Below are 13,688 nucleotides of genomic sequence, written 5' to 3'. Positions count from 1 at the left end.
ATTTTAAAAAATTAAAAACAAAAAAAAATTAAAACAGAAAATAGAAAAAAAAAATTAAAAACAAAAAATCAAAAAAAGAAAAAATTACAAATGCATTCAAGGATTAGTCGTAGGTACCGTTATTGGTTACTTACACACTGAGTCTTTTGTATCTAGTTTCGTAAACATTGCAGTGACTTCATCTGTTGCATGCATGTGCTTACTTACAAGTACAACGACCTGCACACATACATACACATACCGACACATTTCTCAAGTCATCAAATCATCAAAGTAATGGAGTTACTTAAGTCAAATTTAATAGTGTTTTAAAGAAAAAATTCCCGCTCTAAAAATTTGTTGAGTTTAATTTAAAAAAAGCGTAGCATATCTCAGGGCACTTAAGCACGTTATATCAGTTTATTATAGTTAATAGCAAACTTTTGAGTTGAGTAAAACAATGAAAAAAACAACAACAAGTTGATATATAGGCGTCATTAGCCGAGCTATTTAATGCCTTGTTATTAAGGGATTAAATGGATTTCCTCGGGTTAAATTTTTTTTTGTATAAAACAATTAAATATTTTTTTAGAATTTTGAATTGTTAAAAATAACATTTTAGCAAAACAATTCTCAAATTAAAAAAAAAAAAATTTTAACGCCCGCGTTGGTGTTATCCGCCTTACAGGATCATCTTAAGTGAGAAAATACGTGTTTTAGTTAAAACCTTAACTCAGCACTTGGACGAACGAAAAAAACTGAAAGTTGGATTTTTGGCAGACATTTTTAAAAAAAATTTTAAATTTCAGTGGAAATTTTGCGAAAATTTTTTTTTTATTTCAAATAGTTGTAATCAAAAGAAGAACCATACGTCTTTAAGAATTGTTTCCCAAGGAACTGAGTAACCTTTCATGAAGTTCGGTTAAGTAGTTCTCGCAAAATATTCTAGAGGTTTTGTAGAATTTAATAAGACAATAAATTCATGTAATCCTTAAGTGAACGTCATGTTTATTTGATCGTCTGCAAAACGTATTTCTTAATATAAATCTGTCGATACTTACGCCAACTAAGCCGCTCTTGCAATTGGAAAACGTTTATCGGATTTTCACTTAAGTTTAAAGGGTCTTTAGCTAAGTTTGAGCGCTACTCTTCTCTCCAAAAATATATGCGAGAGCACAAAAACTAAGTTAGCACTTAATTTCCGGATAAAAGAGTATAGGAGTACATCATTAAATCTTTTGTTATTTTGCCAGTCCTTTATATTTATGTCAGTTGCTTGTTCTATTCACCATATACTAACGAAACAGGGTTGGCACTGTTTTCAAATAGTTGCACCAAACCTCAATATACACTATTTATAACATCGAAAACTACACAAAGTTTAAACTCACCACTAAACACTCCATCAACACCACACTCAAATATTTATGGTCAGTAAAAGTTCTACGTTAGTTCCGACAGTATAGTGCAAATTGTAGCCCGTCGCTCGTTTATTTTTTGCATGCGAAGCGTCACATTTGCAACTACTCTCATCTATCTATCTCTAATTTTCTGCTCATATACACTCATATACAAACACATATATATATATTTTATTAATATTTGAAGCATCTTTTTGCATACCCACCCACCATTTATATCCAACTATTGACTTTTCATATACTATTCGTTGCATAACCCCATACAAACTTAACTATCACAAACTCTATCTTTCGCTCTATCTCTACATACTCTCATACATACATACATACACATGTATTTGTTTTAACTGTCTATCTAACTGTGGTATTGTGCATTTGACTTTTAACCAAATACTATTTTTCTTTGCATCATACATTTTGTTTATATATAAAAAGCAAAAAAAAAAACTATTATTTACTCGTGTCTCTTAGTAAGTGCATCCGAAGATGAAGAACGCTTGGTACGTGATCTCTTTCGTGGGTATAACAAACTTATACGACCCGTTCAGAATATGACACAAAAAGTTGGAGTAAGATTTGGTTTGGCGTTCGTACAGCTAATCAATGTCGTAAGTGTGCATTACTACTACCTACTACTACTAGTTAGTACTGCTACTAGTACTGTTATAACCAATACTATCACTACAACTATTACTCCACCTTCTAACTGCTCTAACTCTACGTACACCTGTATAACTTCCGTTTGTACGGCGACTTACTGGACCCGTAATGGTTTCGCACCAATACCGAAACCGAAATACTTACACATACCGTACGATAGACTACGTAACATATACATACATAACTACTTTGCTAATAATTGTTTTGAAATCACTCAGCGTATATTGTATAACTCAGTTGTTAAGTCATATGATTGCTCATTATTCATGAAATTTATTTTGTAATCATTATTTTTTCGTTGAATTGTGTGTAAATACAGTTTACAGCAAAAACCACGAACACACTCATATATAAAACAAATATTTGTATATAAATATTTAATAATTTTGCGAAATGTAAATAGCTCATAAAAGTCTTTTCATATTTATTTACCAGCTATATACTTCATAAAAGCATACAAAATACATATTTCAATCATTTCTATTATTATTATTATTTTTTTTTTTAATTTAAAATTTTGTTGTAACATAAAATGTCCTACATGAAATTTCACTCTATTGATAATGAACTCCTCCCCTTCATCGTTTATGTACGAAATTTGTAACTGAAACTGTTATGCACACATGTCTGTATAACCGAATTCAAACGCATATGCGATATCGAAATTCTAAAACAAATATATGTATATCTATATGCATACATATCCACATATGTATATGACTATCGAAAAACTCAGAATGAGAAAAATCAAATTATGAAATCAAACGTTTGGTTACGTTTGGTTTGGTTCGATTATCAATTGCAATGGGATGAGGCCGATTACGGTGGTATTGGTGTGCTGCGCTTGCCGCCCGATAAGGTTTGGAAACCGGATATTGTATTGTTCAATAAGTGAGTAGCAAATGCCAGCAATAATTTTAGTAAATAATTAATTTCAAAAAAGTACATTATTAACAAGTATTTTTAGTTTTTATATAATATACTTAAAAATATAAAGTCCAACACATATATGAAAGGCTTATTTTTAGTAAGTGAGTGACAAAAGAACAAGCAAAAGTTGGCCTGTACCACAGCCTTGACTTCACAACTGCAAGAGTACGCACTATGTTATTTGAAATTAGTATTTTAAAAAACTTCGGTAGCGCTCGTTTATAAAGTTTCCAATTTTTAGTTTTTTAAGGCCGAATAGATTGAAGTCACTTATTTTTAACTAATATCGTAGAACTCGCTTAAAAGGCAATACCTTTGGTTTAGTTATTTAAGCGAGTGCTCTTTTGCTAGCCAATTTAAATTTAGTCCACCAGATATGCATATTACACCTAGAGAACTCGATGAATTTATGAATATTTATGAAATTTCGTAAATTTTGTTATTCATTTCAGTGTTATGTTGCTTTGCGTACACTTTGCTAATTTAGCGAGTGTTCTATTGCAATCTGACTTAAAAAAAGTATATCACGGAGTGTGAATTTTTCTTTTCACACGTTTTGCACTTTAAGCGAATGTTCTTTTGGAATCCAATTCAAAAAATATATATAACGGAGTGCGTATGTTGCTTTTCGTACACTTTGCTAATTAAGCGAGTATTCTTTTGCTAACATAAATTACTTCTAATTAATGAAAACATAATGCATAGCAGAATTTGGAAATATATATAACTGCCTTGGGTTATTTTTTGTCAAACCTTTTGTTATTAAGAGAAATTTTCTTCATGGTTAAATAATTAAATTTATAGCAGCGAATACATATTTATATAGTTTTGCTATAAAAGCAGGTTTTACACTTATTATGAAAAAGAGTCATTATTGTATTAAAAGAAAAGCTCTCATAACCATTTACTAATATTAATATATTTTTCTCAACACTCAACTTAAGTGCTGACGGCAATTACGAAGTGCGCTACAAATCCAACGTGCTCATTTATCCGACGGGCGAAGTGCTCTGGGTACCGCCGGCTATCTACCAGAGTTCATGCACAATCGATGTCACCTATTTTCCATTCGATCAACAGACATGTATTATGAAATTCGGTTCGTGGACCTTTAATGGCGATCAGGTGTCACTGGCCTTGTACAACAATAAAAACTTTGTCGATCTGTCGGATTATTGGAAATCCGGTACTTGGGACATTATAGAAGTGCCGGCCTATCTCAATGTCTACGAAGGCGATGGCAATCATCCAACCGAAACAGATATCACATTTTATATAATTATACGTCGCAAAACACTGTTTTACACAGTGAACTTGATATTGCCAACTGTACTGATCTCATTCCTGTGCGTACTCGTGTTTTATCTGCCTGCTGAGGCCGGCGAGAAGGTAATATCCAACCATTGTTTAATTTGTCTTACACGGTTTTCAGCTTTTTCTATGTGAACGTTGTAAACTTCTTGAAAAATCTTATACACCTTTGTATTTATTGGTTTTTGTTTTCTAAATACCGCAGGTTACATTGGGCATAAGCATTCTGCTGTCACTGGTTGTGTTCCTATTGCTCGTATCGAAGATACTACCGCCGACTTCGTTGGTGCTGCCGCTCATTGCCAAATATTTGTTGTTCACTTTCATTATGAATACGGTGTCAATTTTGGTCACCGTTATTATTATAAATTGGAACTTTCGCGGTCCTCGTACACATCGCATGCCCATGTGGATACGTACGGTCTTTCTGCATTATCTGCCCGCGTTTCTGCTCATGAAGCGTCCGCGTAAGACACGGTTACGTTGGATGATGGAAATGCCGGGCATGAGCATGCCAGCACATCCACATCCCTCATACGGCTCGCCAGCTGAACTACCCAAGCACATCAGGTGGGTTGACAATTTTCTCTACAACTTTCATGTTTGCATTACATATCGGTTTGCTTTATATTTACATAGCGCAATCGGCGGCAAGCAATCCAAAATGGAGGTAATGGAGCTCTCCGACTTGCATCATCCCAATTGCAAGATCAATCGCAAAGTAAATAGCGGCGCCGATTTAGGCATTGGCGATCAATGTCGTCGTGAAAGTGAGTCATCCGATTCGATATTGCTTTCGCCGGAGGCCAGTAAGGCCACCGAAGCGGTGGAGTTCATCGCCGAACATTTGCGAAATGAGGATCTCTACATTCAAGTAAGTATTAACTGTGTGGAGAAATTTACTCGCCTTAATGTCGTGCACAATCTCGCAACAAAAAATATTGCTCAAAGCTATCCAAGACGCTACTCAAAGGTTAGGCGATAGCGAGAGACCTATTTATAGTTGCATCATAAATCACAACTTGTTGTATTAAGAATACACGAAATTTTCGAGCTCGTTGAATTAAAAAATCTTTGAGCTGGTAGTTTTTATTATTTTTTGTTGGTTCCATCATAGTTCAGTTTAGTCCGTTTGGCGTCAATCCAATCTCAACCACTAAGTATATTTGCATACCAACCCTGTTCATTTTTGCAAAAGGCTTCTCTTCTATACTCTTGCAATTAGCAGGTATCGTATATGCGGTATCTGCGGAGTCGAATAATTCGTGATAAGTCTTCGCTATTATGATTAAATTTCTGTAGTTTAAGTTTTCCGGAGAACTAAATTCAGATTTTGAGACATAAGATCGACTTATTTTTGGGCCGTTGAAAGGGTATTTGAGGTACTCATGTTGTAGATAAAGTTGAGTTTCTACCGATTGTCGGATAGCAGTCTTTCAAGATGTAGTGGTTTTGTTTCTGCATTACCGTAAAGACCTCTGCGGGCTTGCCGTCTACGCATTTGGCTCACTTAGAAGGTAATATAACGAATCGTCAGCATTTTTTCCACAGCTGCTACTTTTGTAGGGAACGGTTTATACTTAGGACGTTAGAAGATCAAGACAGTTTCAACCCTTAACTGTTTTGTGAATAAATTTGAAATAAAAATTCATTAGTTAGTGACTTCTGAAGCAAAAAAAGCGAAAAGTTTCCTTACAATTACTAAGAAGTTAATACAGCACTGTCTTATGCTCTATATATCCTTGGGCACCCGAACGCTTTATAAAGATACGTCTCAAATAAAATATTACAACCTTTCTTACAGACCCGTGAAGACTGGAAATACGTGGCCATGGTTATCGATCGTCTTCAACTCTACATCTTCTTCATAGTGACCACTGCCGGTACAGTTGGCATACTAATGGATGCGCCACATATTTTCGAGTATGTAGACCAAGATCGCATCATCGAAATATATCGTGGAAAATAAATCAACTTTATTAAATTTTTACGATGGTGGCGTGGCCATTACAACCGCTACTCCAAGAAAAAGCAAAATTGGAATTCATTGATAATAAAAAAAAAAAACACTCGGTGCGGGTTTTGTCACTAATCCGTTGTTAGTGAAGAGATATTTTGCATAAAGCAACAAACTTCAGCACATAACGGCAATAAAGTTTGAAGCGATTATTCTTGTATCACATACCCACACAAACACATACCACTTGGTACTCATGGAGTATGTGTGCCACAAATTGTCTTCGAATCAATTCTTCGATGTTAAGAATTCTATTATTTTAAGCGTTTTTAATTAGAATTTATAAGTAACATAAACTTATTGTAAGTGCAATGATTCATAAGGAAATTGTTATGTTAAGCGTTTTAAGTATTTACGTATTTATATGCTTATAATAAGGATAGCGAATTGGAAATAATTACGGCAGTTAAAATATCTAGAAAATCCGCGCAAATTAGTGAAATTACATATAAATAATAATTAGTAACAAGTAATACGAAGAAATGCTTCAGCTCATAAACTTAAACAGTAGCGTGAATTTCGCGAGCAGTTTACGAAACGAAATTCGTACTAATAGAAAAAAAACCTTTTATTATTGAGCGGAACCATAATCGATTGAATAAACATGACTTTGCTTTCAAAATTGCAAAAATTCTTTAATTTAAGTGGTTTAATTAAAGAGAAAATCTTTGTTCTTCTATGAATTAATTTGAGGTTAGATTGGCTCTGACCATGATGAAGTTCGAATATCAATTGGCCGTCTGAAAAACAACGAAGCGGCGAGGGCGATGGATTGCTAGCCGAGCTATTCAAACATGGCGGCGCAGAACTAAAAAGGAGCATACATCAGTTCTTTGCAAAATATGCTGGGACGAAATCATGCACGACGATTGGAATTTAAGTGTGCTCTACCCAATCTAAGTCAACTAACGTGGGATAAGTCTCCTAAACACCGCGTATAAGGTTCTATCGAGCTTATTGTATGAAAAATTAAAGCCCACATAACTCATTGGACCTTATTAGTGTGGCTTTAAGCCGCGAATATCAACAGCTGACAAACGCATGGTTAGTTTCGCTTTCTCCATAATGGATAAGCCAGCAAAGGAAATGAGTCTGGTGGTTATCATAATAAGACAGAATATTTCATGTCATCAAACAAACAGTCGTCGCACCCGCGACTATATCTAGGTCCTACGTAATAGTCGACAGTCATAACTTTGAAGTCGTAGAGAATTTAGTCTATCTTAGAACCAGCATTAACACTAACAACAACCTCAATTTCAAAATCCAACGAGAAGAACCTGGCTGCTTTTGATATCTCGAATTGGCGCCACGTAACGAAAAGAAGAAACGACTTCCGCGTTTTGTAAATTCGGCTATAACCTCGTAAGCGCTAACATTATTTCCTAACTTTCCATTAAGCAAGATTAAATATGATTTGGTTTACTGAAATGAGAGTTATATATATTTTTATTTTATTTTGAGTTTTTAACTTTTCTTCAAAAAAGTTTGCCTTCATTTTTATATTCTAATATTGCAATATTAAAGCCAAACGAACCATCTTTACAAATAAAGTGCAGAAAGAGTGCAGTTTCCTGTATTCCAGAAAAAAAAATTTGCCGAATAACTTAATATTTTAATTCCCGCTAATTAATGATCAATTCTTCGCAGATTTAGTTTATTTCCGAAAAAATGTAAAGTCCTAGGTATAATTAAGTTATAGAACAAAAACTACTCTTTGAACTAATTGGAAACCAAGCAAAAGGAACTCAAAACTATTAATAATTATTTGCCTGCTGTCGCACTGTAGCCAATTTGAAGCTCAAGTGCCGAACAAAGTGAAGTGAACTTTTAATTTATGCACAGCATTTGGCAGTATTGTCTGCGCGAGAGCTTTGCACAACTAGTTGGCTGCCTGGCAGGCTGACTGACTAACTGCCGTGCTGAGGGCTAAAGAAGTTCTACGGCAAGTCGGCGGTCACGGGCAAAAGTGGCAATGACGACGTCAACGCACTAGCACATCGCACAAGATCGGCCACGGCAGCGACAACAGCATAGGCATACACAAGAATGGTGCTATTTTGCAGTAACAACAACAACAACAAATAGCTTTAAAACATAAAATCGTGATTTACCTTTTCGTTTTCGATACTTTTTCTACTATTTTATAAATGTACATACACTCGTGTGCTATTTTTATGCAGCATTTTAATTTTATGCTTTTATTTGGCTTTTTTGCTTTTATTTTTGTTTTTCATCCGTTAATATATTTTATTCTCCGCTGTTTAGTGTCAAGCGCGGCGAGTTGACACTCTGACACCAACTAGGTGGCGGCGACGACGACTGCGGGGCGGCCCATGTCGACATACCAGCCGCGCGCCAGCATCATAAATTGCTCCGAGCCGTGTTTGAAGCAGATCGTGCGCCACAGTTTACACCAGCCACAACTGAGCCGTCGCGTAGAGTTCGAGCATAAGCCGCAGACTGCGAGCGCGGCTGGGCCAGAACGGGTTCGCGACAAGCAGCACCTACAACCACAGCGCGCACTTCATCATACATACGCACACTTACACGGTGGTTATGCTTTGCTCAATGTGCTGTCGCGCAAGCGCAGAGAAAATGCAAAATATGAAATTCAGTCAGTCAGCGCAGTCAGTCGTTCATTCATAAATTTCTGCATTAGCAACAACATTGCTGCGCTAAAGCTGGGTGCCATGTGCTCGCTCGCCATTCAATACGCGGCGCTGCGCACCTAATTGCGAATCATATGAATGAATTTCGCATTCAAATTGATGGTTTGTTTTTGTAATTCAATTCAATCAGCAGCCAATTGAAGTTTTGAGACTTTGCTAGTACACATACATATAAATGTGTGTGGGTGCGTGTATGTGGCTCATATAACTTGGCCATTAGCGTGTCTGAACTGTAAATCTTACGACAGCGTTTTATTAATGATCATTTTTTGCCAATTTGATTTTTTAGACTTTTGTTTTGAGCATGGTTTTGAAATGCTGTCATTCTAGTTCGTGGTTGTGACTGTACAACATCCGGTGCACGTCAGCGTTGAGTTTGAAGCTTTTAATTCTTGCTCTTTTTTCATTTTAGTTTTTGTTGTTTTTTCTTAGTCTTGCTTTCAATTTATCAAGTTCAACGGCAAACTCAGCTATACACACACACATTTACGTCGAGTTTTTTATGTTACACGCATTTGTTACGACAAAAAGTCATAAAAAGCCTAAGCATTGCGCCTGGCAGTTTGTCTATAAAATCGTTAACATTTGTCTTCTTAAAATGTTTTTCAGCCCTTCACTCCACTACATCCTCACTGTCATTTAAGTGGTATTGAATTACCAAACAATTTGTTTCTGTGCCAGCATTGTAAAGCACAAATGTGTGAATCTGAGAAGTGTCATGAGCAGCCACCCTTTCTCTCATTTTCATAGATAAGTTCTATATATAAACATGTGTATGAATGGCATATATGTTTATATAAAAAATTACATACGTATTTTCAGTCAAGTGAATTACGTACATGTGTACATACATAGTAAGTGTTATCAGCGTAAATAGCATGGTTTTGCTAATAATAATGGATTTTATATTGTATACTATATACACTACCATATATGTACACTTATGTATATATACTATATAAACTTTTTCAGATTAAAATCGACGAATTTTATTTTAATTTTCGACTATAAAATTCATTTTTCACTGAAAAATAGAAGAAAGACTATGAAGAAATACTCATCAGTTTAAAGAGACAAAATACTTTTGAGTTTCTTACATATACACGTATTTAGAACTAAATTAAGCGGTTGCAAAGTTTCACGGGTTTCAAAAAATCGGTTTTTTATTCTTATTTATCATATTATTATATATCTACAACACCTCTAGAATATTGTCCTAAATTTTTAAGTTGGTCCCAGTAATAGTTTCAGAGAAACAGCCTTGAGAACTTGTGCGCCGGACACCAGCTAGCCCCGCCTTTAAACGCATTTTTTCGAAACTGTGTTTTTTGAAGTCGGTTGAAATATTTCTCATTTGAAAAAAATTTAACGAAATTTTGTTGAAATTGAAATTGTTTTGTAAAAATGTCTGCCAAAAATTAGTTTTTTTTTACCTTCGTCCAATAAAAAAATACTCATAAAATATTTAATTTTTTATATAAGAAAAAAATTGTTGAAAAAAGGCTGTTTTTGCCCGAGGAAACCCTAACAGCAGATATGAAAAGTTTTAATTAATAAAATCATTACCTCAACTTGGTTGTACCAGTCACCGAGCAAACTCTGCGCACACACACTCAGTTAACTCTTGGAACACTATTTGCAGAGTTGCTATTCCCTCGAGTTACAACCTGTGCCTCTTAATGACAGATACCAGAAAGATTTGTTAATTTTAAAAACCTAAGACAGACAATTATTTTCGATGATGAATATTTTCTGCGCGTTACTTCCAAACGTTAGACTTATGAAACGAACTCTGCGCACTTGATGGATTGTATTAACTAAATTGATATATACGCAGGGGTGGATCCATTTTGAATTTCATATTCTCACATATTTCAGCACTTATTTTACATCATAAAATCAATATGGTGTTATCTCATTTTACTAAATCTTTCTCTTACGTTCCACAGCAATGTCGTAGTTTATGTTGAGGAGTGCTAAGCATTTGTAGCTGACAAAGTGACAAGAACGTCAAGAAGAGTATGAATACATATCGGATATATATTATTTCCTTATCGCAAGTGCTGAGGTAGAAAGCACTTGCGTTCTCATAGTCATTTGCACCATTGCTGTTGCCAAAAAGCTACCTTTGCTTTAAGCTTCGATATTTGCAGTTCTTAGTTTTCTAGAAAAATTTTCGAAAAATGTTTAACTAGGCATTCAATGAGTACAGTTATATCTTTTTCTTCTAAGTTTTAAATATTGCATAATCGTATCTATAAGTGGAATGTATGCAGAAACCCTATAGAAGACTTGACAGCTTTGAGATGAGTGATTAATACGAGGATTCTGACGACAAAATATTCTGGCTTTTTTTCACTTCAACATCTTATTTTTCAGCCATCTGTGAGCCTTTGAAAAAATTGCATTAAAGTTAAGATCAGAATGCATTCGTCTAGTAGTCGGTGTTGCACCCCACATTACTGTTCAATGGAACTCGTTTTCAGTCGTTCAAAGAGATCAAAAATATCACTGAAGGTACTGAAGGCCATGCCCCAAAACAACACAAAAGAAATATTAATAATAATTAAATATTTTGGAGTTTATTTCCAACTTTCGGATATTTTTTCGCAAAAACTTTTGATCCGGAATATTCGAGTAACTAATTGAAATATGCACGATCCACACAAAGTAGCATGTAAAGAAGATGCGAGATGAAATAGTATCAGCTTTCAGCCGAAAATAGTAAAATTATCGAATCGGTAAAGTATTTGTTGATAACTTACACTAATCAAATAAAACTCATCTTTGGAAAATATGAGCGTAAAAAATATGCAAACTGTAGATATTTAAAGGTGAGACCTAATAGTCAATATTAATTCTTACCCAAAATCCACCTGATTCACTAAACACTTTAGCTACAACATTTTCGGTATGCAAGCACATTCTATGGTGCCTCAAATTATTATTTATTCAAATTTAAAAAATATATTTTTTGGGATGGTTTCAGATTATTTACTTATATGAAGCATAAGAGTTATGAAGCACATGCTTATTGTACAACCGCATGGGCTGGCATATGGCACGAAACGACTTCAGTCGGTGGCGACATCTTTATATAAATTCAATATTAATTTCATGGTTTTACATTAACTTTGATGGAAAAATTAAAATGCTAATTGAATTGAGGCGCAAAAGAATTCTCATTTTATTATTATTATTATAATTTTTTTTTNTTTTTTTTTTTTTTTTTTTTTTTTGCTTGAGACTACCGTAATTTTTATGGTCGGAAGAGTGTGCCATAGACTTTCATCTAAGCCGTTCGCGCACAAGAATGTCAAACGTGGCATTGATAATTTCGGCTTAAGAGCGTCCGCTGAGCAGCACTAATGATTTTCGCTGATAATTTAGTAGCTGTTCGAACAAATTGTCCCCGCTGTAATGCGCTGGTGTGATGACGGCACGCGGATGTCTACAAGTGTAATCGCTTCAGCGTAACGATGACTTGTCGGCGTGTCTTTTGTCGCTTGGATAATTTGATTGTTAGCCAGAAATTAAGTCATCAAATCAATGAACCAATTTGAGCGAGAATTGTGGTAAATTGAAACATCGGCGGAGATAAAAAGCCTCAGCGGCGGCAAAGTGGGTGAAATTTTGAACCTGGCTGTTTATGGTATTGTGGTAGCTGATGTAGCATGCAGAGCCAGTTAGGGCTATAATATGTGAAGTGCGTGCATACAAAATCATAGATAATATGGTTTAACAAAGGCGCCGAACAAATGAAAATTAATTCGAACTTATTTGATGGAAATGATAAAAAGGAATAAAAATTGAAAATTATTGGGTAATCATATACTACTTTACATACACAACACATGTGTATGTATCTATAAAGCAAATATTTATGTAAAGATGACTTTACAAAATAAGGGAAAAGTAAAGCTTCTGTGCCGCTTCATAATTTCGGTAAAATTTTAGAAAATTTGTTTATTTTTATTTTTTGTAAACAATACTACAAAACAAAAGACTTGTGAAACGAACTTGATATCTTTTTTGACGACGAAGACTCTTGAAACGAACTCACAAAAGTACAAAACAAAAGACTTATGAAACGAACTCGATAAAGAAAACTTTGTATTATAGGTATGTTATTTTTTTTTTTTTTTTTTAGGAATATTATGTGCGACCCGTATATAAACTCCCAAAAGGTGAGAAAAAGTTATTATAGTGGCTTGGCATTTGCCAAGAAAGGATATGAGAATGCAGAATATGCTTAAAATTTGTTAAGAGGCTTGAATATTTTGTCTTAAAAATATTGCTTTATATGAAATTTATTTATTTATTTTTTTTTTTCTTGCTAGTATCTACGCCTGCAATGTCAAAAACCTTAGCTGACTGAATGGCCTCACGAAAAAAAACTTAATAGCTAAGAGCTTGTTTGCACTTTATTTATAAACTGAAATATTTGCACTTATTTTAAACCTAATTTAAATTGTTTTCCAAATAACTATTTTTAAACTTTTCTTCAGCATAATAAACATTACAATATATATTTTAGTTTTCCTGTTAAAACCTCTACTTATATTTATGCCTTTCTAGGCTACTCGCTTTTGCGTCCCTTCATTTAAATACATACACACCCGTAAGTGATTTGAAAGCCTCTTTAACTTCTTCAAATTGAAAGGCGTTACTGCTAAAGACAAAATTTAAAGAGTGTTT

The 13,688-nt window shown here is 34.4% G+C and overlaps 1 protein-coding gene across 2 annotated transcripts in view; it reads left to right on the top strand.

Moving 5' to 3' along the window:
• Nucleotides 1–6,940, top strand: part of LOC108976629 (acetylcholine receptor subunit beta-like 1) — a 9,747-nt gene extending 2,807 nt beyond the window's left edge. The window contains exons 2-7 of one of the 2 annotated variants that reach the window (XM_018945857.1): nucleotides 1,872–2,008; nucleotides 2,797–2,951; nucleotides 3,935–4,379; nucleotides 4,507–4,871; nucleotides 4,941–5,175; nucleotides 6,106–6,270. In XM_018945857.1, the coding sequence (XP_018801402.1) occupies nucleotides 1,872–2,008; nucleotides 2,797–2,951; nucleotides 3,935–4,379; nucleotides 4,507–4,871; nucleotides 4,941–5,175; nucleotides 6,106–6,270 (1,502 nt within the window). Of the gene's footprint in view, nucleotides 1–1,871; nucleotides 2,009–2,796; nucleotides 2,952–3,934; nucleotides 4,380–4,506; nucleotides 5,176–6,105 lie in introns of both variants that reach the window. The other variant, XM_018945856.1, reaches the window with a different exon arrangement.
• The last annotated feature ends 6,748 nt before the right edge of the window (nucleotides 6,941–13,688 follow it).

Source organism: Bactrocera latifrons, unplaced genomic scaffold, assembly GCF_001853355.1.
Source record: "Bactrocera latifrons isolate USDA-ARS-PBARC rearing strain unplaced genomic scaffold, ASM185335v1 scaffold_79, whole genome shotgun sequence".
NCBI lineage: Eukaryota > Metazoa > Arthropoda > Insecta > Diptera > Tephritidae > Bactrocera > Bactrocera latifrons.
The sequence above is the reverse complement of the archived record's forward strand: the minus strand, read 5'-3'. Positions and strand labels throughout refer to the sequence as shown.